Source organism: Rhinoderma darwinii, chromosome 1, assembly GCF_050947455.1.
Source record: "Rhinoderma darwinii isolate aRhiDar2 chromosome 1, aRhiDar2.hap1, whole genome shotgun sequence".
NCBI lineage: Eukaryota > Metazoa > Chordata > Amphibia > Anura > Rhinodermatidae > Rhinoderma > Rhinoderma darwinii.
In genome coordinates this window covers 308,760,239-308,787,193 of record NC_134687.1, presented here as the reverse complement: position 1 = coordinate 308,787,193, position 26,955 = coordinate 308,760,239, and the positions used below count along the sequence as shown (strand labels likewise).

General features: G+C 42.0%; 1 protein-coding gene across 3 annotated transcripts in view; it reads left to right on the top strand.

The window, feature by feature from the left end:
• GTPBP3 (GTP binding protein 3, mitochondrial) overlaps window positions 1-26,955 on the top strand; it is a 133,448-nt gene that overhangs the window by 15,507 nt on the left and 90,986 nt on the right. For all 3 annotated transcript variants that reach the window (XM_075825511.1, XM_075825509.1, XM_075825510.1), the window contains exon 3: window positions 25,137-25,372. In XM_075825511.1, the coding sequence (XP_075681626.1) occupies window positions 25,137-25,372 (236 nt within the window). The remainder of the gene's footprint in view (window positions 1-25,136; window positions 25,373-26,955) is intronic.

Sequence of the window (26,955 nt, the reverse complement as noted above, 5' to 3'; positions counted from 1 at the left end):
AAGGGGGTGGCGGCCTCGAGCTTACGTACATCCTGGCGCTTGTTCACGAGGGCTCTAGATGGCGAGCAACAAAGTTCGCAATAAGGCCTCTACAGTAGTCATTGACTGTAAAGGCATTTTTATGCTCCTTAAAATAAGCCTCATGCGTACTTATGCAAAGTGTCGACCACATCACGTGTGGCCCTCAACAAGTGCAGTCGGCATGGTAACCAGGAAGCTCCTGTTTCTCAGAAACCTAGGGCTCTCTCGCCAGTCCCAGTGCTGTGACTTGCCTGGTACTGTACATTACACATGGTGCTCAGGCTGCTGCTTTAACCCGGTGCCTAATCACAGACCAGAGGACTCCTCGCCCAGGTGTCAGGATGAAGTATCAGGTACCCAACGTGTGGGAGATGGAATACATCAGCCGAACACAATGTGGGTCAGAGGAGGACTCTGCTGATTTACACACCCCCATGTCATCTTCATGGGGGATGGTGTGTAATTGAGCAGAGTCCCACTGACATCATAGAATTTTAGCAGGAATTTCCCTTTAAAACTATGTCTTCAGGCCCATTCATCAGGGAGGGAGGGGCTGGGGGGGCACTTAGACCTCAGATGTGTCCCCCCCCCCCCCCGTCCTGAACCCCTAGCAACATCTTTAAAACACACACACCTTTAACCAACGATGCTTCGCTCATGAGACCGAAGCCCGCCATTACATCATAAACGACAGTTGGAAGACTTTACTTCGTGACCGGTTGTATGTCATGACTCCTCAATCTTCTTTATCAAGTAGAATACAGGAAGTGGGCTTTAAGATAATGACGAGATGGTACAGGGTTCCCTCCAAACTTCACCAATTTTATCCCGAGGTCTCCCCCATGTGCTGGAGGTGTGATACAGGGGTGGGTGACCTTTTACATACCTTTTGCAATTGCCCCCGACTAGCAATCTTTTGATACAATGTCTGGTACATAGCTTCCAAATTTACTGACTTCACATTGCCCAAGTCCCCTGGCTTCTTCCTGCTTCATCTGTGTGATATCCCTGTCTCCGCATACAAGAAGTCGATGGTGCGTCACCTAGTCAACACGGCTCGAGCTTGCATTCCGGCTATGTGGAAACAGGTCAAACGACCCACAATGCGCCTTTGTTTTCAGAGGATCGAAGAAGTGTAACGTATGGAAGAGTGTCCATGCGGGACTTTCACGATAAATTCACCCTATCGTGGTCTACCTGGGTAAGCTTTGAGAACTCTTCGGAGTATATCTCCTTGCTTTCTTAATACCATAATCAATACGGGACGGACTTTTATTAGTTGGATGCTGAGGATTGTCCCCTTCCACTCCTCCCCTTCTTCACCCTCTTTCCTTTCCTTTTCTATTCCCTTTCTTTTCCTTTCTTTCTTTTCCTTTCTTTCTTTTCCTTTCTTTTCCTTTCTTTCTTTTCCTTTCTTTCTTTTCCTTTCTTTTCCTTTCCTTTTCCTTTCTTTTCCTTTCCTATTGTTTTCTGTGTTCACTTGTTACAATTATATATCATTAAGTTATGAATCTGTATATGCTTCTACTACATACTTGTGATAAATAAAAACAGAATAATGAAAAAAAAAATACACGCGTCGCGGTATACTTTTTTTTTTGAGAGCCAAGGTTGGCATTCGTCACAGTTTTTCATGATGTACTTGTTAAACATATGCCATAATAGCATATGGTTGATGGTCACAGGCAACCGTCACTCTTAGGCTATTATGGCATCCGTTTAACGTATACGTCCTAAAAATCCCATTACATATACGGATCTAAACAGATGCCATAATAGCCTATGGGTGACATATGCTACTGTCCATCACAACGTATATATCGTGTACTTTCCCAGCCTTGTTGTCACTTACAAATCCTGATGGGGCTTGAAGGAAGTGCCTCTTCTAGGACCAAATGTTTTTTTGTTTGATTTCAGGACCAAATGGTAAGACTAGCTTCACTGAAAACCTAAAAATGCAGGTATTACTGTAGTTTAAAGTGGTTGTCCAGTTTCAGGCAATTAATATTGTTCTACCCTTTCACCTATAACAGCGTCCCTCGAGAGACATCGCATTCGCTGGACAGGAACCCTGAGGATATGAAAAAGGACACACCTCTCCACACACCCAGTCAGGTTTCCTGTCCTCCGGATGGGATTGTCCTGTTGGGAAAAAAGCACTTCTCCCTGGGTTACAGACCCCCTAGCAGGTTCTTACCTTTTCTTCCTAGGGGTGCTCTGGAAGGTGTAAGTCTCCTCTGGCGGGAGCAACCATAAGTCTGGGGACGGTTAACCCCTCCTCTGCCGGTCCATCGCTTCCCTACCTGAAGGTGGTTTTAGGTCCCACGAGGCGAGATCTTCCTCTAGCAGGAGAGCGGTTCTCCCGGTGTCATACTCTGTTCCGTGGTGGGGCCGGAACGCATTCCCAGTGTTGGTGGCTTCCGGCGCGCTCAGTGCAAAACTTCCGGTCGCGGTGACGTGTCCTACACTCCAGGATGCGGTGGTTCCCGCGACCCCCAACAGGGAAGGATGGGCTACAGGTATCCGGATCAGAGGGCCTCACCATCCAATCCAAGCCCTATTTAGGCCCGAACGATATGGAGCCTCAGTCTCCAGCATCTCCTCCCATAATGGAAACGCCAGGAGAAGCAGCGGGACGCGCTGACTGCTCGGATGCCACAAAATCCTCCAGTCCGGTACTTGAGGAGAAGGAAGGACTTATATAGGGTAAGACAAAAAAATAAATAAACCTCTCTTTGCTAATACTGTCCTCTTCTCTTGTACATCTGCTTAGGCCAGGAAAGGTCCTAGAAAGAAACTGGATAAGACCCGTAGCAAAGAATGCGCAGTTTATAATAAAAAGCTTGCCTCTTATAATAAAATACTTTGCCAGAATTGCTTAGATAAAATCATCACTGAAGAATCTACAAACCTGACTTCAAGCAGTAAAGAGATCGTGAGGGCAGAAGTTAGGAACTCCCTAAAGAAAAAGAAGGATCTACCGTCCACCTCTTCCATTCGGGTAGATTTATCCGATTCCTCTGCTGAAGAGGATTTCTTCTGAGCTCTTCAGATAATACCTCGGATTAGGGGGGGGGGGGGGTGGGGTGGGATTTGTTCTTATCAGAAGACGTAGATCAGCTCCTAAAAACCAAAAGGGAATGGAAAAATCCAGATAGGAAAGTTGGTATTCCCAAATTTCTTTAAAGGAAATGTCCCTTTAAAGAAGAGGTCTGCAGGAACTGGGATAATACCCCTAGACTTGATGCCCCAGTGGCAAAAATATCGAGGGAAAAATGCTCTTCCCTTTGAGGATCTAGGCTCTTTATCTGATCCCATGGACAGGAAAGCTGATTTCTACCTCAAGAGAACATGGGAAGCTTCTACAGGGGCTTTTAAGCCAGATATTGCAGCCACTTGTGTGGCTAGGTCTCTAAAAATTTGGCTAGCACAATTATAGCTTCACATTAGAGACAAGACTTCTAGGGAGCAGATCCTCTCCTACCTTCCAGTGCTATCTAAGGCAGCAGATTTTCTGGCCGATGCCTCGGTAGATTCTGTGTGCCTATCGGCCCGATCAGCTGCCTTCCCGAACTCCGCTAGAAGGGCTATCTGGCTAAAAACCTGGAAGGTGGACACCGGATCAAAAGGGAAGCTTTGTGCAATTCCCTGCTCTGGTGATTATCTGTTTGGGCCCCCGCTAGATGACCTATTACAAAAAGCGTCTGATAGAGAAAAAAGGTTTCCCTACACAAGGAAAACCAATGGACTCTTTTCGTCCCAAAAGGTTTAATAAAAGACCTAACCATAGGGGACAGGAGTTTTTATGCCCCAAAGTTTTCTAGGAAGAACAAGGGTTTCCTTCTCAGGTTTCAAAACTACCCCAAAGACCACCAACAATGACGCCAGAAGATCCATGGTGGGGGGTCGTCTATCCCTGTTTTTCAAAAATTGGGAAAAAATTTCAACAAATCGGTGGATCCTAAGAATTCTAAAAACAGGGTATGTTCTAGAATTCAAATCTCTTCCCTCAGTCATTCTTTCCCACAAAGAGTCAGAAATTCTGCCACTTACACTACTGTTCAAAAATTTGGGGTCACCCAGACAATTTTGTGTTTTCCATGAAAACTCACACTTATATTTATCAAATGAGTTGCAAAATTACTAGAAAATATAGTCAAGACATTGACAAGGTTAGAAATAATGATTTTTATTTGAAATAATAATTTTCTCCTTCAAACTTTGCTTTCGTCAAAGAATTCTCCATTTGCAGCAATTACAGCATTGCAGACCTTTGGCATTCTAGCTGTTAATTTGCTGAGGTAATCGGGAGAAATTTCACCCCATGCTTCCAGAAGCCCCTCTCACAAGTTGGATTGACTTGATGGGCACTTCTTGCGTACCATACGGTCAAGCTGTTCCCACAACAGCTCTATGGGGTTGAGATCTGGTGACTGCGCTGTCCACGCCATTACAGATAGAATACCAGCTGCCTGCTTCTTCCCTAAATATTTCTTGCATAATTTGGAGGTGTGCTTTGGGTCATTGTCCTGTTGTAGGATGAAATTGGCTCCAATCAAGCGCTGTCCACAGGGTATGGCATGGCTTTGCAAAATGGAGTGATAGCCTTCCTTATTCAAAATCCCTTTTACCTTGTACAAATCTCCCACTTTACCAGCACCAAAGCAACCCCAGACCATCACATTACCTCCACCATGCTTGACAGATGGCGTCAGGCACTCTTCCAGCATCTTTTCAGTTGTTCTGCGTCTCACAAATGTTCTTCTGTGTGATCCAAACACCTCAAACTTCGATTCGTCTGTCCATAACACTTTTTTTCCAATCTTCCTCTATCCAATGTCTGTGTGCTTTTGCCCATATTAATCTTTTCCTTTTATTAGCCAGTCTCAGATATTGCTTTTTCTTTGCCACTCTGCCCTGAAGGCCAGCATCCCGGAGTCGCCTCTTCACTGTAGACGTTGACACTGGCATTTTGCGGGTACTATTTAATGAAGCTGCCAGTTGAGGACCTGTGAGGCGTCTATTTCTCAAACTAGAGACTCTAATGTACTTGTCTTGTTGCTCAGTTGTGCAGCGGGGCCTCCCACTTCTCTTTCCACTCTGGTTAGAGCCTGTTTGTACTGTCCTCTGAAGGGAGTAGTACACACTGTTGTAGGAAATCTTCAGTTACTTGGCAATTTCTCGCATGGAATAGCCTTCATTTCTAAGAACAAGAATAGACTGTCGAGTTTCGCATGAAAGCTCTCTTTTTCTAACCATTTGGAGAGTTTAATCGAACCCACAAATTTAATGCTCCAGATTCTCAACTAGCTCAAAGGAAGGTCAGTTTTATAGCTCCTCTAAACAGCAAAAGTGTTTACAGCGGTGCTAACATAATTGCACAAGGGTTTTCAAGTGTTTTCTAATCATCCATTAGCCTTCTAACACAGTTAGCAAACACAATGTACCATTAGAACACTGGAGTGATGGTTGCTGGAAAAGGGCCTCTATACACCTATGTAGATATTGCATTAAAAACGAGACGTTTGCAGCTAGAATAATCATTTAGCACATTAACAATGTATAGAGTGTATTTCTGATTCATTTAATGTTATCTTCATTGAAAAAAACTGTGCATTTCTTTCAAAAATAAGGAAATTTCTAAGTGACCCTAAACTTTTGAACAGTAGTGTAGGTTACTGTGTAATTCCAAAAATATGATCCTAAACAAAAAACATGACATGGAATTAAACTCCAACACAAAATTCAACTTCTATGGATCTGGACAAAATCTTTTATGTAATAATTTAAAAGATACATTTTATTAAATATTCTTAAAAAAACAACAAAAAGATCATGAATAGCCAGATGAATACATAAATGAAAACGCTGGGTGCCGGTAGGTATCAAAATAAGTAACAAAGTGGCAGCAGTAAATGAAAAGACACAAAAATGTGGAGTATAATGTATTACCTATAAAGCACAGCCGCTCATCCACAACTGCCTGGTGAGCCCAAGAACAAGTAACAATCAAAAAGAAAAGCAAGTATTCATTATAAATACATGCTCACGTAGCCACACAAGGGAACCTAGCCTACACCCGGCCGCCTCAGACTCTGATGCAGTATTGTGCTGCTTCTGCGGCCTGACAATCAGTGTAACAGAGTTTTATAAAGTCTGCCAAGAGAAAAATGGGTTAATTTACTTGTACTCCCCTTTGGAGATTTAGAACGAAATAGTTTAATCTACTGCTGGGAATTTACACATTGACATGCTTATCTTTGTCCTTAATGCCTTGAAAGAGATATTTCCTTAACCTTCAACTGAGGAATCGTATTTTTCATAATCGTGTCTCTTCATCCTCGCACAGAACATTAAAGGGGTACCAGAAACCTATATTTCCTTCTGCTGATGGACATCGTCAGTGACTCTTTGAAAACTCTGGAATATGAATGTGAGACTGAATTTACAGTGCTAGCATAAACGTTAGATGTATAATACAAAATAAATATTAGAACAGTACATTTTGTAACTTTGTAAGACCTTGCTGAAATAAAAAACGGGGCAACATTTATATTTAATATGTTTTGGTCTTAAAGAGGCTCTGTCACCACATTATAAGTGGCCTATCTTCTACATAATATGATCGGCGCTGTAATGTAGATTACAGCAGTGTTTTCTATTTAGAAAAACTATCATTTTTGACGGAGTTATGACCTATTTTAGCTTTATGCTAATGAGTTTCTTAATGAACAACTGGGCGTGTTTTACTTTTTGGCCAAGTGGGCGTTGTACAGAGGAGTGTATGACGCTGACCAATCAGTGACCAATCAACAACATACCCTTTTCTCCCCATTCATTTACACAGCACATAGCGATATAGCTATATCGCTATCTGCAGCCTCATACACACACACTAACATTACTGCATTGTCCTGACAATGAATATACATTACCTCCAGCCAGGACGTGATGTCTATTCACAATCCTGACACTTCGCTAACACAATCCCGAAACTACAGCACAGCAAGCGTAATCTCGTTTGAAATGACACTTTACAGCGTAATCTCGCGTGATTACGCTTGCTGTGCTGTAGTGTCAGGATTGTATTAGCGAAGTGTCAGGATTCTGAATACAGCACGGCCTGGGTGGAGGTAATGTGTATTCATTGTCAGGACACTACAGTAACGTTATAGTGTGTTTATGTAGCGCCAGGACGCAGCCTGTTTTGGCCTTGTGGCACAGCCGATTTTTTCAAATCGGACATGTGTCACTTTATGTGGTAATAACTTGGGAATGCTTTTACCTATCCAAGCGATTCTGTGATTGTTTTCTCGTCACATATTGTACTTTATGATAGTGGAAAAATTTGGTCGATAAATTCAATATTTATTCGTGAAAAACACCAAATTTAGAGAAAATTTGCAAAAATTTGCATTTTTCTAAATTTAAATGTATCTGCTTGTAAAACAGATAGTAATACCACACAAAATAGTCACTACTTACCATTTCCCATATGTGTACTTTATATGCGCATCGTTTTTTGAACATCCTTTTATTTTTCTAGGACGTTACAAGGCTTAGAACTTTAGCAGCAATTTCTCACATTTTCAAGAAAATGTCAAAAGGCTATTTTTACAGGGACCAGTTTAGTTCTGAAGTGGTTTTGAGGGCCTTATATATTAGAATCCCCCAATAAATCACCCCATTTTAAAAACTGCACCCCTCAAAGTATTCAAAACAGCATTCAGAAAGTTTCTTAACCCTTTAGGTGTTTCGCAGAAAATGAAGCAAGTAGAGGGGAAATTTACAAATTTCTTTTTTTTTTGTGCCGAAATTCATTTGTAATAAAAAAAAATCTGTAACACAGAAGGTTTTACCAGAGAAACGCAACTCAATATTTATTGCCCAGGTCCTGCAGTTTTTAGGAATATCCCACATGTGGCCCGAGAGCCCTAATGGACCGAAACACCGGCCTCAGAAGCAAAAGAGCACCTACAGGATTTTGGGGCCTACTTATTTTTAGATTTATATTTTAGGCACCATGTCGGGTTTGAAGAGGTCTTGTGGTGCCAAAACAGTGGAAACTCCCCAAAAGTGACCCCATTTTGGAAAATAGACCCCTCAAGGAATTTATCCAGGTGTATAGTTAGCACTTTGACCCCACAGGTATTTTGCGATATATATTGGAGTTAGTCTGTAAAAATCTACTTTTTTTCTGAAAAAACATAGAAATTTGTAATGGTTACAAGGAATAAAGAAGAACATGCACCCCAACATTTGTAAAGGATCTTCTCCCGATTACGGAAATACCCCATATGTGGTAATAAACTGCTGTTTGGACCCACGGCAGCGCTCAGAAGGGAGGGAGCGCCATTTGTATTTTGGAGCGCAGATTTTGCTGAATTGGTTTTTAGTGCCATATCGCGATTGCAACGCCCTGGAGGGAACAAAACAGTGGAAACACCCCAAAAGTGACCCCATTTGGGAAACTACACCCCTCAAGGAATTTTTCTAGGGGTATAGTAAGCATTTATACCACACAGGTTTTTTTGCTGAATTTTGTAGAATTAGGCCGTGAAAATGAATATAAACATTTTTGTCCACTAAAATGTTGCATTTTTTCATTTTCACAAGGGATAAAGGAGAAAAAGTCGCCCTAAATTTGTAACGCAATCTCTCCCGAGTATGACAATACCCCACATGTGGTAGTAATTTATTTTTTTAATAGAAATGAATTAACCTTTGCAGGACTGATCCTTTTTTGCTTTTCCATTTTAGATTTTCACTCCACGCCTTCCAAACGCCATAACTTTTTTATTTTTCCATGAATTGAGCGGTGTGATGACTTATTTTTGGCAGGGTGAGCTGTAGTATTTACTGGTACAATTTTTTGGTACATACAACATTTTGATAACTTTTTATTACATTTTATTTAGAGCTTTGGTGACCAAAAAACATTGATTTGGGCGTTTTCCATTCTTTATTTCTTACGGCGTTCATAATGCGATATAAATGACAATTTTACTTTATTCTGCGGGTCGGTACGATTACGGCGATACCATATGTATATAGTTTTTTTTAATGTTTTGGAGTGTTTGCACAATAAAATCACTTTATAAAATTATTTATTTTCTGTCACACCATATTCTGAGAGCCATACAGTGAAGGAAATAAGTATTTGATCCCTTGCTGATTTTGTAAGTTTGCCCACTGTCAAAGACATGAACAGTCTAGAATTTTTAGGCTAGGTTAATTTTACCAGTGAGAGATAGATTATATATAAAAAAAAAAAAAAGATAATCACATTGTCAAAATTATATATATTTATTTGCATTGTGCACAGAGAAATAAGTATTTGATCCCCTACCAACCATTAAGAGTTCAGCCTCCTCCAGACCAGTTACACGCTCCAAATCAACTTGGTGCCTGCATTAAAGACAGCTGTCCTAAATGGTCACCTGTATAAAAGACTCCTGTCCACAGACTCAATTAATCAGTCTGACTCTAACCTCTACAACATGGGCAAGACCAAAGAGCTTTCTAAGGATGTCAGGGACAAGATCATAGACCTGCACAAGGCTGGAATGGCCTACAAAACCTTAAGTAAGACGCTGGGTGAGAAGGAGACAACTGTTGGTGCAATAGTAAGAAAATGGAAGACATACAAAATGACTGTCAATCGACATCGATCTGGGGCTCCATGCAAAATCTCACCTCGTGGGGTATCCTTGATCCTGAGGAAGGTGAGAGCTCAGCCGAAAACTACACGGGGGGAACTTGTTAATGATCTCAAGGCAGCTGGGACCACAGTCACCAAGAAAACCATTGGTAACACATTACGCCGTAATGGATTAAAATCCAGCAGTGCCCGCAAGGTCCCCCTGCTCAAGAAGGCACATGTACAGGCCCATCTGAAGTCTGCAAATGAACATCTGGATGATTCTGAGAGTGATTGGGAGAAGGTGCTGTGGTCAGATGAGACTAAAATTGAGATCTTTTAACTCAACTCGCTGTGTTTGGAGGAAGAGAAATGCTGCCTATGACCCAAAGAACACCGTCCCCACTGTCAAGCATGGAGGTGGAAACATTATGTTTTGGGGGTGTTTCTCTGCTAAGGGCACAGGACTACTTCACCGCATCAATGGGAGAATGGATGGAGCCATGTACCGTCAAATCCTGAGTAACAACCTCCTTCCCTCCACCAGGACATTAAAAATGGCTCGTGGCTGGGTCTTCCAGCATGACAATGACCCAAAACATACAGCCAAGGCAACAAAGGAGTGGCTCAAAAAGAAGCACATTAAGGTCATGGAGTGGCCTGGCCATTCTCCAGACCTTAATCCCATCGAAAACTTACGGAGAGAGCTGAAGATCCGAGTTGCCAAGCGACAGCCTCGAAATCTTAATGATTTACAGATGATCTGCAAAGAGGAGTGGGCCAAAATTCCATCTAACATGTGTGCAAACCTCATCATCAACTACAAAAAACGTCTGACTGCTGTGCTTGCCAACAAGGGTTTTTCCACCAAGTATTAAGTCTTGTTTGGCAAAGGGATCAAATACTTATTTCTCTGTGCACAATGCAAATAAATATATATAATTTTGACAATGTGATTTTCTGTTTTTTTTTTTTTTAATATAATCTATCTCTCACTGGTAAAATTAACCTAGCCTAAAAATTCTAGACTGTTCATGTCTTTGACAGAGGGCAAACTTACAAAATCAGCAAGGGATCAAATACTTATTTCCTTCACTGTAACTTTTTTATTTTTCAGTCAAAAAAGCGGTATAAGGGCTTGTTTTTGCGGGACGGGTTGTAGTTTTTATTGGTAGTATTTTCGGGTACATGCGACTATTTGATCACTTTTTATTCTATATTTTGGGAGGGGTGGTGACCAAAAAATAGTGATTCTGGAATTGTTTTTAATTTGTTTTTTTTGCGGTGTTCACCGTGCGGTAAAAATAACATTATAGTTTTATAGATTAGGTCGTTACAAACGCGGTGATACCAAATATGTGTACTGGTTTTTAACGTTTTCATTTTTTCCCTATCATAAGAGACTTATTATAGGAAAAAAAAATCTTTTATTTTTACACTTTTGTAAAACATTTTTATTAACTTTTTTTTACTTTTTACACTTTATTTTTTTTACCTGCAGCTCTGATTGCTGCTAGGATACATTACACTACCTAGTTAGTGTAATGTATTCCAACTGTCAGTGTGACGTCACAGTCACTCTGACAGTTACTCTACGAGGACCAGCCAGAGGCTGGTCCTCATAGGCTTCCGTACATGGCAGACCCGGAGGCCGTTGTCTGGCCCCCGGGTGCCATCACAAGCATCAGCAGCCCCACAATTGCATGGGGGCTGTTGATGTTCTACAAACCCCCTACATGCAGAGATCGCAAATCGGTTAATTTCCGAAATCAGCGGCAATGAGCCGCTGATCGGCAACAGTGGAGTGTCAGCTGTCAGGGACAGCTGACGTCCCGGTACCCGATGTACACGGTCACAGACAAATGTCACCGACAGTGTGCATCGCGAACGGCAGTGACGTCCTGTCACTCTGACATGAAGTCTATCAGGATGCTGGTCCTGATAGGCTTCCGTACATGGCAGGCACGGAGGCGATTATTTGGCCTCCGGTCGCCATGCTAGCCATCTGCAAATCTCACGATTTCATTGTGAGGTCTGCCGATGTGCTAGAAACCTCTAAAATGTGGTGATTGCAATCGATCACCGCAATTAAGGGGTTAATTGCCAATATCAGCGGAAATAAGCCGCTGATCGGCATACAGTGGAGTGTCAGCTGTCAGGGACAGCTTGCCTCCCGGTGCACATTGTCGCCGACAATGTGCACCGGGAACTGCGCAGTAACTGTACGTCCCCATGTGCTAAGACACTGGCCACATGGATGTACAGTTGCGTCGTGGTGCGTCTATGGGTTAACATGTCTGATCCTTTGTTTCCACAGGAGAAGAGCCACTGCCAGAAAGCAAACATGCACGCTTGGCTGATTTGCATTTACAATTCTACTTCGCCATTCCTTGCTGGCTCCATTTTTGCTCAGAGTTCTGGTGATCTGCAATCTAGGGAGGGTAGCTTTTACAGCAGAAAAAAATGTTTATTAAAAGCAAAAAAAAACCCCTATAAATTGTTTAACCCTTTCCCAACATTTGTCATATGGATAAGTCATGGAAAGCTAGTGCTTCCCGCATTTTGCAGTTTCCATAGGACAAATGGTGGACACCGGCTCAGAAGCTGAGTCAGTGCCACCATCCCCGGGTGTCGGCTGTATGTTACAGCTGACACCCTGGGGTAATGGCGGAGACGGAAGTTTGCTCCGATCCCCGCCATTAACCCCTTAAATGCAGCGGTCAATAAGATCGCTGCATTTAAGGGGTTTGCAGTTCATCGGCACACCAGCAATGAAATTGCCGGGGTGCTGGTGGCTGCAAAGGCAACCGGCGGCCTAACACAAGCCTCCTGATCCTCGAGTACAGAAGCCTTTCAGGCCACGCCCAGGGGCAGGGTCTAAAAGGCTTCTGTAGCCGCTGGCTCAGTAGCTGAGCCGGCGTCATCAGCGCCGGATGTCAGCTGTATGTTACAGCTGAAAATCCACCTGTAACGGCAGGAATCGGAGCTAGCTCCGATTCCTGACATTAACCCCTTAGATGCAGCGCTCGAATTCGATCGCTGCATCTTAGAGGTTGGTAGCAGATCGACAGCCCTGCCATGCAATGCTATGGCAACAGTAGGTCTAACAATGGCCTTCTGCTCTGCTATTACGGAAGCCAATTAGACCCCGCCTAAAAGCGAAGCCTAATTGGCTTGCTGTCAGTGAATGACTGACAGATCTAATACACTACACTACATAATGCACTACATAGGTAATGCAATGTATTAGAAGAAAAAAATCTGACAGTTGGACCTTCAAGTTCCCTAGTATGACTGAAGAAGTGTGGGAAAAAAAGTGGGAAAAAGTTGTAAAAAATAATAAAAGTTTCAAGTAATAAAATAAACCACAATCGACCTTTTTCCCCTTATCAAGTCGTTTATTATTGAAAAAAATTAATTATACATATTTGGTATCGCTGCGTCCGTAACGGCTTGAACTATAAAAATATTATGTTATTTAGTCCACCCGGTGAACGGCGTAAAAAACAATGCCAGAATTTCTGTCTTTTGGTCACTTAGCCCTACAAAAATTGTAATAAAAAGTGATCAAAAAGTCGCATGTATCCAAAAATGGTACCTATGAAAACTACAGCTCGTATCGCAAAAAACAAGCCCTCATACAGGTCAGTCAACGAAAAAATTTAAATGTTATGTTTCTCACAGCATGGCGACAGAAAAAAATACATTCTTTTTACAAAAGTCATTTTATTGTGCAAAAATTTGTAAAATATCTGGATTATTTTATTGTTTTTTTTCACCCCGTTATTATACCACCTGACTATGCCCCTGATGTACTCTACCCAGTTTACATAAACCCCCACATTATAAACTGAAATACACGTAAAGCTTCAAACAAATCTACTACCAAGCAAAATCCACGCTCCAAAAGCTAAATGGTGCTCCCTCCCTTCTGAGCCCTACAGTGTGCCCAAATAGCAGTTTACTTCCACATATATGGCATCGCCATACCCGGGAGAACTCTTAACAATTTTTAGGGTGTGTGTCTCCAGTGGCACAAACTGGGCACGACATAAATGGCATATCTAGGGAAAAAAATAATTTTTTACTTTGCACCATCCGCAGCGCAATCATTTATGGAAAAAACCTGTGCGGTGAAAATGCTCACTACACCCCTTAATAAATGCCTTGAGGGGTGTAGTCTCAAAAATGGGGTCACTTCTCAGGGGTTTCTTTTATTATTTCACATCAGAGCCCGAAGTGTCGGGATTGTGAATAGACATCGCGTCCTGGCTGGAAGGAATGTCTATTCAGTGTCTAAACACTTCAGTAACGTTAATGTGTCAGTATAAGACTGCACATACTGATATAGCAGGATCCCGATGCGCTGAGTAAATGAATAGAGAGAAGTGTATGACGCTGATTGGTCAGCGTCATACACTCCTCTGTACTACGCCCACTTGGTCTAAAGTAAAAACACGCCCACTTGGGCATTAAGAAAGTAATTAGCATAAAGCTAAAATCGCTAATAACATGGTAAAAATAGATAGTTTTTCAGAATAAAAAGCACTGCTGTCACCTACGTTATAGCGCCCATCTCCTTATGTAGGAGATACTGCACTTATAATGTGGTGACAGAGCCTTTTTAAGGCTCAGAGACCATTTTTAAAATCTGACATATTTCACATATTTCACTTTATGTGGTAATAACTTGGGAATGCTTAAACCTATCCAAGCGATTCTGAGATTGTTTTCTCATGACACATTGGGCTTTATGTTAGTGGTAAAACTTGGTCGATATATTTGATAGATTTGTGAAAAATTGCACATTTTAGAGAAAATTTAGAAAAAATTTAATTTTTCTGAATTTAAATGCATCTGCTTGTAAAACAGATAGTTATACCACCAAAAATAATTACTAGTTCACATTTCCCATATGTCTACTTTAGATTTGCATCGTTTTTATAACATTCTTTTATTTTTCTTGGACGTTACAAAGCTTAGAACATAAATAGCAATTTCTCATATTTTTACGAAAATTTCAAAAGCCTTTTTTTAAGGTACCTGTTCAGTTCTGAAGTGGCTTTGAGGGGCCTATGTATTAGAAACCCCCATAAAACACCCTATTTTAAAAATTGTCAACAGCCAATGCCCCGCTCCGGAGTCCTGTCTAGTGCGCTCGCGGTCAGCATGATGTTAGGCAACCAGCGCTGCACTAATGAGCGCCGGCAATGAAGACAGAACATGGCGGGCGCATTACAAAACACCCCCATGTTCTATATTCAGTGCCTGCGCCGCCGCTCATCAGTGCAGCGCCGGCCGCATCACTGTCTGCTGACCGCGTGCCCACACACTTGTTGCTCAGGAGCGGGGCAATAGCTGTATTACACAGGTGCAGCCCCACTCTAATGACGGAGATCAGAGAAATCTCTCATCTCCGCCGGTATGCCCCTGAATGCTGCGATCAAAGCTGACCGCAGCATTCAAGAGGTAAATGAGAAGGGGGATACCCTTTGGATTACGTCACAGGGAATCCCTGTGACTCGAGGGACATACCATTTATGGGCAGACAGCCCAGGGTCCATTGAAGGACCCCAGGGCTGTCTAACCATATTTCCTGTTAGGGCATACTGAGGCATGTCTGAACAACTTCCTGTGTACTTCCCCGTTGGGTTTGTAGACCCACTGGGCCGTACCGCCTTGGCGGTATGGCAGCTGGCCAACAGGGTGCAGGTCACAGTTAGGGCATCCTGCGAATTGTCAATTCTGCTGCGGATTTGTCGCAGATTTTCACAGCAGATTTCATCCTGTGCAACGCAAAAGGGGCAAATCCCAAGCAAAATGTAGCTTTATCCTAACATACTGTTGCATTATTTTGACATAAGGGTTATGCATTCTTGTTTTCTGGTTAAATACTGTATGGACCACAAGACGCACCCATAAATTGTAGCATAAAAGAGGAGAAAAAAAAAAGGTTTTGCCCTTAACTGTACATTTCCTGGGTAATATTGGGACAATAGGGTGCCACAGTGCCACAATTAAATGCCAGCCACAGTGCCCCATAACAATGTCAGACACAGAAATACAAGATATTAGCAGCTATAGTGCTCTCACCCTCCCCTGAACTCACCAGACATCAGAGGTGTGGAGTGGTAGGGGTTAATGGTGTTGAATCTGCTCTTGCTGCTTCTCTGTACATAGGAGGGGGCGTGGCTAGAAGTTCCTTGCAGATCAGTAGCTGCACAGATTTACTGTGCTGTGTGTACAAATGTCTGTGTTATTTGCTCACTGAACAGTGAGATGACAGAATTTTGCGTTTAACCCCTTCAAGACCAAGCTATTTTTGGCCTTCAGGACCAGAGCCATTTTTTCAAATCTGACATGTGTCACTTTATGTGGTAATAACTCTGGAATGCTTTTACCTATCCAAGCGATTATGAGATTGTTTTCTCGTGACATATTGTACTTTAGGTTAGTGAAAAAATTTGGTCAATAAATTTATTGCTTATTTGTGAAAAACACCAAAATTTAGAGACAATTTGAAGAAATTATGATTTTTCTAATTTTAAATGTATCTGCTTGTAAAACAGATAGTAATACCACACAAAATAGTTACTAATTAACATTTCCCATATGTCTACTTTATATTTGCATCGTTTTTTTCACGTCCTTTTATTTTTCTAGGACGTTACAAGGCTTAGAACTTTAGCAGCAATTTCTCATATTTTTAAGAACATTTCAAAAGGCTATTTTTTTCAGGGACGAGTTCAGTTCTGAAGTGGTTTTGAGGGCCTTATATATTAGAAACCCCCATAAAACACCCCATTTTGAAAACTTCACCCCTCAAAGTATTCAAAACAGCATTCAGAAAGTGTTTCAACCCTTTAGGCGTTTCACAGGCATTGAAGGAAAGTAGAGGTGAAATTTACAAATTTCATTTTTTTTTTTACAAAATTCATTTGTAATACATTTTTTTCTGTAACACAGAAGGTTTTACCTGAGAAATGCAACTCAATATTTATTGCCCAGATTCTGCAGTTTTTAGAAATATCCCACATGTGGCCCTAGTGTGATAATGGACTGAAACACAGGCCTCAGAAGCAAAGGAGCACCTAGAGGATTTTGGGGCCTCCATTTTTTAGAATATATTTTAGGCACCATGTCAGGTTTGAGGAGGTCTTGTGGTGCCAAAACAGTGGAAACCCCCAAAAGTGACCCCATTTTTGAAACTACACCCGTCAGGGAATTTATCTAGGGGTATAGTTAGCATTTTGACCCCACAGATTTTCTGCTAAATTTATTCGAATTAGTCTGTGAAAATGAAAATCTACTTTTATTGTGGAAAAACGTAGAATTTTCGAATTTTTGCAAGGAATAAAAGAGAAAAAGCACCCCAAAACTTGTAAAGCTACTTCTCCCGATTACGGAAATACCCCACATGTGGTAATAAACTGCTGCTTGGACCCACGGCAGTGCTCAGAAGGGAAGGAGAGCCATTTGGATTTTGGAGCACTGATTTTACTGGAATATTTCTCGGTGCCGTGTCGTGTTTGCAATGCCCTGGAGGGACCTAAACAGGGGAAACCCCCCAAAAGTGACTCAATTTTGGAAACTATGCCCCTCAAGGAATTTTTCTAGTGGTATAGTTGGCATTTTGACCCCACAGGTTTTTTGCTGAATTTATTAGAATTAGTCTGTGAAGATGAAAATAGACTTTTTTTCTGAAAAAACATAGAATTTTCAAATTTTTATAAGGAATAAAGGAGAAAAAGCACCTCAACATTTGTAAAGCAATTTCTCCTGATTACGGCAATACCCCATATGTGGTAATAAACTGCTGTTTGGACCCACGGCAGGGCTCAGAGGGGACGGAGCACCATTTTGGATTTTGCAGCTCAGATTTTGCTGAATTGGTTTCCGGGGGCCATGTCTCATTTGCAGAGCCCCTGAAGTACCAGTACAGTAGAAATTCCCCAGGTGTGATCCCATTTTGGAGACTATACCTATCAAAGAATTAAATTAGAGGTGTAGTGAGCATTTTGAGCCCTCAGGTGTTTTATAGATTTTATTAGAATTGGGCCGTGAAAATGGAAAAAAATATTTTTTCCAATAACCTATAGATTTAGCACGTAATTTTTCATTTACACAAGCAATACAGGAGAAAAGACACCCCAAAATGTGTGACAAAATTTCTCCTGAATAGGGAAGTACCCCATATGTGGTTGTAAACTGCTATTTGGACATACAGCAAGAGTCTAAAGGGAAAAAGCGCAATTTTGTTTTTGGAGTGGAGATTTTACAAAATTTCTTTTTTACTCCATGTTGCATTGCGCTGAGGTACCAGTACAGTGAAAACCCCCGAAAAGTGACCCCATTTGGGAAACTACACCCCTCAAGGAATTCATCTAGAAGTGTAGTGAGCATTTTAACCCCAAAGGTTTTGTAGAAATTAGTGCACAGTGGATGTTGCAGATTTAAAATTGCCATTTTCCACATATATGCTATTTCAGTGCCCAATGTGTTGGGCCCAGCTTGTACCACCGTAGACACACACCCCATAAATTATTGTTAAGGGGTTCTCCAGAGTACAGTAATGCCCCATATGTGGTCATTAACTGCTGTTTAGGCACACTGCCAGGCCCAGAAGGAGCTCCATTTGGCTTTTGGAGCGCAGATTTTGCTTGGTAGTAGTTTTGTTTAGTATTTTACTGGTGTTTCAGCTTATAATATGGGGGCATATGTAAACTGGGCGGAGTGTATCAGGGTATATGTTAGCTCGGTGGAGTGTATCAGGGTATATGTAAGCTGGGCGGAGTGCATCAGGGTATATGTAAGCTGGGCGGAGTACATCAGGGTATATGTAATATGTGAGGTGTACATTAGGGTATATGTAAGCTGGGCGGAGTACATCAGGGTATATGCAATATGTGAGGGGTACATCAGGGTATATGTAAGCTGGGCGGAGTACATCAGGGTATATGTAAGCTGAGCGGAGTACATCAGGGTATATGTAAGCTGTGCAGAGTACATCAGGGTATATGTAATGTGTGCAGAGTACATCAGGGTATATGTAAGCTATGTGGAGTACATCAGGGTATATGTAAACTGTGCGGAGTACATCAGGGTATATGTAAGCTGGGCGGAGTACATCAGGGTATATGTTTGCTGGGTGGAGTGCATCAGGGTATATGTAAGCTGTGCGGAGTACATCAGGGTTTATGTTTGCTGGGCGGAGTGCATCAGGGTATATGTAAGCTATGTGGAGTACATCAGGGTATATTTAAGCTGGGCGGAGTGCAACAGGTCATAATAGGATGATGTAATAATGGGGAGAATGAATAATAAAATGAATGATCCCTGGATAGTGACGTACACTTTCAACCAATCCTTCATGCACAGGCCGGATTTTTGGGTGTAGGAGTCGCACTTCTAAAGGGTGTCCGTGGTATTGTACAAAATATCCGCACTCCAGCATTGTCTAATCTTTGACTTCACTAGCCCCATATGTAGCACAGACCCCAAAATTTCATAGATTCTGCTGCATTTACAGGGTCTACCAATGGGGGCTGCAAATGATGACGTGGGGTTTTAGGTGAAGAACTGCTGCACATATAAATTAGTCTGGGCCGTCGTTTTGCATTATTGCGTTCCAAGAGTCATAACTTTTTATTTTTCCGTGGACGAGCTGTGAGTGCTTGATTTTCATGGGACGAGCTGTCGTTTTTATTAGTATCATTTTGGGGTAAATGTGATAATGTGATCAGTTTTTATTCAATTTTTTGGAGACCAAAAAACTGAAATTCTCTCGCTGTTTTTTTTAAATCAATTTTTAACGGCGTTCTCTGTGCTGCATAAACAACATGTTTGCTTTATTCTGCGGTTTGATACCATTATGGCAATACCAAATTTATATAGTTTTTATATGTTTTACTACTTTTACACAATAAAAACCCTTTTTATAAATAAAATATTTTAGTGTCACCATGTCCTGAGAGTCATAACTTTTTTATTTTTATGTCGACGGAGCTTTGTGAGGGCTTGTTTTTTGCGTGACACACTGTAGTTTTTATTGGTACCAAGTTTGGGTAAATGCGGCTTTTTGATCACTTTTTATTCCATTTTATTGGAAACAACGTGACCAAAAAAGGAAATTCTGCCATTGTTTTTTATGGTATTTTTTTTACGGTGTTCACCGTGCGGGATAAATAATATTATATTTTTATAGGTCACGCCGATACGAACGCGGCGATACCTATTATGTCTAGTTTTTGTCTTTTTTTTCCATTTTTTTCTAATTATAAAGGACTTGATCAGGGACACAAGATGATTATTGTTTTTATTACATAAAACTTTTTATTTATTTATCTAAAACTTTTTTTAACCTTTTTTTCACTTTTTATTTTACACATACTAGGGGACTGGAAGATCTGATCTTCTGATCCCCTGTACAATACACTGCACTACTTGTGCAGTGCAGTGTATTATAACTGTCATTTTATAACTGACAGTTGAGCCTATTACGTCCTGCCTCGGGCAGGACCTAATAGGCTCCCGTACTGGAGAACCAGGAAGCCATTGCTAGGCTTCCTGGTTGCCATTGCAACCATCAGAAACCCGCGATTTTTCGCGGGGGGCCAACGGGGTACAGAGGGAGCCCCCTCCCTCTGTATCAATCACTTAAATGCCGCTGTCGCTATTGACAGCGGCATTTGAGGGGTTAAATGGCGGCGATCGGACATAACAGTGATCGCCGCCGTTGCAGCGGGATGTCAGCTGTATATTACAGCCGACACCCGCTGAGGATGAAGCGCGCACAGCTCCTGTGCCTGCTTCATCCTCAGGACGTTACTGTACGCCCATTTGCGGGAACGAGCCGATAAAAAGGACGTACAGTAACGCCGATTTGCGGGAAGGGGTTAATGTGACTGTTCAGTGAGCAGATAACACAGAGATCTTTTACACACAGCACAGGACATGCTGCTTCCATTACACTGCACTGCAAGGACCTAGGAAGCGCCTCAGTCTCCTGCTCCTGGCATCTGCTTTTGTCTATAGGAGATAAAACACAGCAGAAGATTATAGCACAGATTCTGAGAGAGAAACTGCGTCTAATAGGTAGGTATTTGCTTCTTAAAGAGGCTCTGTCACCACATTATAAGTGCCCTATATTGCACATGATGTGATCGGTGCTGTAATGTAGATTACAGCAGTGTTTTTTATTTAGAAAAACGATAATTTTTGACGGAGTTATGACCTATATTAGCTTCTTAATGAACAACTGGGCGTGTTTTACTTTTTGCCCAAGTGGGCGTTGTACAGAGGAGTGTATGACACCGACCAATCCGTGACCAATCAGCCTCATACACTTCTTCCCATTCATTTACACAGCACATAGCAACATGCACATATAGCTATATCGCTATCTACAGAGGGGATGTTGCTATCTACAGAGGGGATGTTGCTATCTACAGAGGGGATGTTGCCATCTGCAGGGGGGGGGGGGTGCCATCTACAGGGGGGATGGTGCGATGCGGCAAAACACCCCCATGTTCTGTCTTCAATGCCTGAACCGCTGCTCATTAGTGCAGCGCCGGCCGCTTCTCCTCATGCTGACCGCACACGCACTTTTCAGGAGCGCAGCAATGACTGTATTACACAGCCGCAGCCCCGCTGGCGGGGATCTGAGAAACCTCTCATCTCCGCCGTTATTCCCGTGAATGCTGCGATCAAAGCAGACTGCCCTATTCTGGGGAAAATCAGAAGGGGGATGCCCCTGGATCGCGTCACAGGGAATTCCTGTGACGCGATTGAGGGACATACCATATACACCGTGTTCCAAATTATTATGCACATTTGATTTAAGTGTCATAAACCTTTAATTTATTAGTTTTTCAATTAAACTCATGGATGGTATTGTGTCTTAGGGCTCTTTGGATTATTGTAATCAATCTCACACACCTGTGATAATTAGTTTGCCAGGTGTGCCCAATCAAAGGAAAACTACTTAAGAAGGACGTTCCACATTATTAAGCAGGCCACAGGTTTCAAGCAATATGGGAAAGAAAAAGGATCTCTCTGTTGCCGAAAAGCGTGAATTAGTGCAATATATTGGACAAGGTATGAAAACATTGGATATTTCAAGAAAACTTAAGCGTGATCATCGTACTGTGAAAAGATTTGTGGCTGATTCAGAGCACAGACGGGTTCGTTCAAATAAAGGCATAATGAGGAAGGTTTCTGCCAGACAAATTAATAGGATTAGGAGAGCAGCTGCTAAAATGCCATTGCAAAGCAGCAAACAGGTATTTGAAGCCGCTGGTGCCTCTGGAGTCCCGCGAACCTCAAGGTGTAGGATCCTCCAGAGGTTTGCAAGTGTGCATAAAGCTATTATTCGGCCACCCCTAAACAATTCTCACAAGCCGAAACGGTTGCAGTGGGCTCAGAAATACATGAAGTAACTAATTTTCAAACCGTGTTGTTTACTGATGAGTTCCGTACAACCCTGGATGGTCCAGATGGATGGAGTAGTGGATGGTTGGTGAATGGCCACCATGTCCCAACAAGGCTGCGACGTCAGCAAGGAGGTGGCGGAGTCATGTTTTGGGCTGGAATCATGGGGAGAGAGCTGGTAGGCCCCTTTAGGGTCCCTGACGGTGTGAAAATGTACGTAGAGTTTATGACTGACCACTTTATTCCGTGGTACAAAAAGAAGAACCGTGCCTTCCGTAGCAAAATTATCTTCATGCATGACAATGCACCATCTCATGCTGCAAAGAATACCTCTGTGTCATTGGCTGCTATGGCCATAAAAGGAGAGAAACTCATGGTGTGGCCCCCATGTTCCCCTGACCTCAACCCTATTGAGAACCATTTGGAATGCGGTGTATGGGCAGACAGCCCAGGGTCCATTGAAGGACCCCAGGGCTGTCTTACCATATTTCCTGTTGTTAGTGCATACTGAGGTATGTCCTAACAACTGCCTGTGTACTATCCGTATATAGATATATGCCAGTACATTAAAGTTTAAAAAATAAAGTAAAAACAAAGTAATATTACATAAATAAAAAAATACACTTATACCTTTTTTACAATAAACATTAAAATAAGTCTCAATACAAAAAATATACACATTCGGTATTGGCGCGGCCGTAATAACCTGCACAACAATTTTTTTGCATCATTTATGATGTATATGCTGTAAAAAATAAAATAAAAACAGCTTTCTATCACTTATTGCGGGGCACAAGGTGCGATGAATTTAACCTCCATGTGCCTCACATTAATAGTAATTAACCCCATCATGTACCTTACATATTAACCCATTATGACTGTGAAACATTATGGGGTTAATTACTATTAGACCCTGTTCACACGGAGTATTTTGCAGGAGGAAAATTCTGCCTCAAAATTTCGTTTGGGATTTTGAGGCAGATTTTGACCTTCCTGCACGGCGTTTGCCGCGATTTTCGCTCTGTTTTTCGCTCGCGCCCATTGAGTGCTACGGCAAAAAACTCAGCGAAATACGCTTCTCTGCCTCCCATTGATGGCAATATGAGGTTAGCGGCGTAACCGTGCGAAGATAGGGCATGTCCCTTCTTTCTCTCGCGAGGCGGTTTTACAGCTCGCAGGAGAAAACCGCCTCCCATTGAAGGTTTTTGACGAATTTTGTGGAGCGGTTTCCGCGCCAAAAAGCTTGTCAAAATACTCTGTGTGAACAGGGCCTTAATGTGAGGCACGTGGAGGTTAAATTCCTCATCACACCTCGCGCCTCACATCAGAAAATGGAAGAACTTTTTTTAATTTTTTTATTACTGTTGACAGTATCGAATTGGTATCGAAATCGCAATACTAAACTAAGTATCGGTATCAAAGTCCAAATTCTGGTATCGTGACATCCCTACTACAGGGGGTGCTATATACAGAGGGTGTGGCACTATTTACATGGGCACTGTGGTATTAATATGGGTACTACCTACAGGGGACACTGACACTATCTACATAGGCTCTGTGTTTGGCACTATGTGGGCACTATAGTGGGAACTGTGGCACTATGTGGGCACTGTGGCACTATTTACAGTTGGCACAATCACTATCTACAGAGGGCAATGTGGCACTATGTACATTGGTATTGCCTCACTATATGCACATGGGCATTGTGGTGTTTTAAGGTGGCTGCGACAAAAAAAAAAAACCCTAACGAGTAAAATTCATCAATTGTTTTCTTAATGTCCATGAAAAATGGATGCCAAATTTCTGTGAAAAACAGTCAGACGGCCGGGAAATAGATTCAAATTTTGAGACAAATTGTTTCACAACAGCCATTAAAAACTGACAGTTGATCCGTTGTTAACTGCCTTGTTTTTCACGTCGTGTGAATATAGCCCTGTATCCCTCTTATCCACTCACAGCGATCTAGGGTGTGTGTGTGTGTGTGTGTGTGTGTGTGTGTGTGTGTGTGTGTGTGTGTGTGTGTGTGTGTGTGTGTGTGTGTGTGTGTGTGTGTACATACATTTTTAGTGATTTTGTGTCTGCTCATAATAAAAATTAAAAACATGGAATTAATTAAACTAATCTAGAGAATGAAAGCCCCATAAGTCTTGTAAAAATAGTTGTGATATTCAAAGCGGTTGCAAAGATATTATCGTTTAAAGAAGTGCATATCCGAAACGTAAAATTTGACCTGGACACAGGGGCATCAATGACCCTTGGTCATGAAAGGGTTAAAAGGTGTGTCCCAATGCTTTTGTTCATATAGTATATACACACACACATATACACTACCTCAATATTACATTTATATTGTATATTCTGCTAATTGTGTAGTTACTGCAAAGGTTAATGGTACATAATGTATATCTATTACGCCATGACTTGGAATACATGTGTGTATTTTATAAGAAAAAGGCTCCAGGTAAGGCCTCGTTCACATCTGCGTTGGGGTCCCGTTCTGACGTTCCGTCTGAGGTTTCCGTCAGAACGGGACGCTGAGCAGACACAAACTGACATGGAGCCGGTGACAGAGACGGTGCCTGTGGTTTCCATTTGTCTCTTTTGTGCACTGGACCCTTCGTTTTGCCGGAAGCAATAGAGAAGCAATAGCGTAGTCGACTACGCTATTTCTTCCGGCAAAACGACGGGTCCGGTGCACAACAGACACAAACGGAAACCATGGGCACCAGATCCGTCACCTTTAAAATCAATGGTGATGGAAACGGTTTCCGTCGGTGTCAAGTTTGTGTCTGCTCAGGGTCCCGTTCTAACGGAAACCTCCGAGGGAATGTCAGAACGGGACCCCAACGCAGATGTGAACGAAGCCTAACAAATATATGCATGAAAATATACCTTCAGTACATGCCTGACATACTAAGAATGGGTGACTGAATACTTTTTGTATACAGCTTTTTGGAACCTGCTGTTACATGTGACATAGACGATAAAATAGATACTCCGAAATTCAATTCACTTTATTAACCATTTCCTGTCTTTTACTTTGTAGTCCATTGAAGAAGTGGATAAACCATCATGTAAGAGAAACCATTTTTGCCCTCTCATCTGGCCATGGGAAATGTGGTGTGGCAGTGATTAGAACCAGTGGCCCTGCCAGTCAAGAGGCTCTGCATCTCCTAACCAAATGGCAGGCATTGCCTCCTCCACGGCAAGTAAAACTTGCGTCGATTTTGTGTCCGAAATCTGGAGAGCTATTGGATAGAGGACTGGTGGTATGGTTTTCAGGTAACTTTTTAATAGAACTGTTCCTTTTTCCACAATCTGTTGTATACAACATCTAGAGCTGATGGAAAAAAAATGGATGTTCTGTATTGCAATAATGAAATAAATCGCTGTTATAAGATGATAGTGTCGGTAACTCTTTACAAGTCTTGAAGGGGTTGTCCACTGGACAGTCTCTTCTTCTTAAAAGAGTCCACCAATGATCAGATGAAACCAGGTTGTCCTTTGATGGTGCCACCATCAATCCTCTTTATACCGTGGTGAAGCCTGGCAGAAAGTGTTTAATTCTGCTGCAGTAGGAAAGAATGTTATGATCACATTGACATTTTCCATGTTGTAAATATGAGGCACTTCTAATCACCGGTATCATAAATATGCTCCTGAATATGAATACCTATGGAGTAGTTAGTTGGGGCGACTGCCAAATATGTCTGGTAACGATAATCTTGCAGGAGAATGATTGACCGTGGACACCTGCACGTATCTGACAGTTCCTTTACCAATTGTCAGCGGTTCACAGAAGATCGACTCATGTTATTTCAGTGTGCATGGTTGGGTTTAACCCCTTAGGCCTCATGCACACGAACGTGCTTTTGCGGCTGCAATGCCCCCGAAAATCCACAGGAGAATTGCGGCCCCATTCATTTCTATGGGTCCATGCACACGACTGTGGTTTCCATGGTCCGTGCATGGCCCAGGAACCAGGCTCATAGAAAATAATGGATGCGGCCATGTGCATGGCCCGCGATTTGCGGGTGACACTCCGCAGCTGGCCGACCCGAAAATCACTGCCGTGCACATGGCTACGGTCGTGTGCATGTTGCCATAATGACCAGGCCTTTTTTGGCCTTAAGGTTTGTTTTTACACTGTGGCATTCCAAAAGTCCTAACTTTTTTTTTATTCCGTCGACATAGCTGTATGATGGCTTGTTTTTTGCCGGACGAGTTGTATTTTCAATTGCACCATTTTTGAATGCATATAATATATTGATTAACTTTTTTATGAACTTTATTTTAGGAGAGAATTGAAAAGAAATAGCTATTCCAGCATTGTTTTTCATGTTCTATGTTTACGCCATTCTATGCAGCATAATTATCATGTTACCTTTATTCTTTTTTTAAAACATCATTTTTTATTAACAGTTTTCACATTTTCTTACAAACATTTCACGCAAAGGTTGCATCATGAGTGAGCAGCACTCAACTGTCATTAAATTAACCTTGAATTAAATACAACATAACATAACATACAAACATGGCATAAGTGTCGATCTTCATATAGACCGAAAACATGACTTCCCCCATCCCCGAAACGACTTAGGTCATCAATGAGTAGCTACGTTTCATTTATCCCCTGACTAGATCAAAGTTGCAAACCCCCTAAAGTGCCTGCCAAGAGCTGCGTGTAATACCACTCTGTGTGCCTGAAAGGCGTAACAATTTCCACTACCTCGGCTGCTGTGCACTGCGATTTCTATGAATATTTTCCATTTAGCGAATAGCTTCTTGGTTCCCATTTCCTTCCGTCTTTCCACCTCCACCCTCTCTAGAACTAATAACTGTTTCAGACGAGACACGATCAGGTC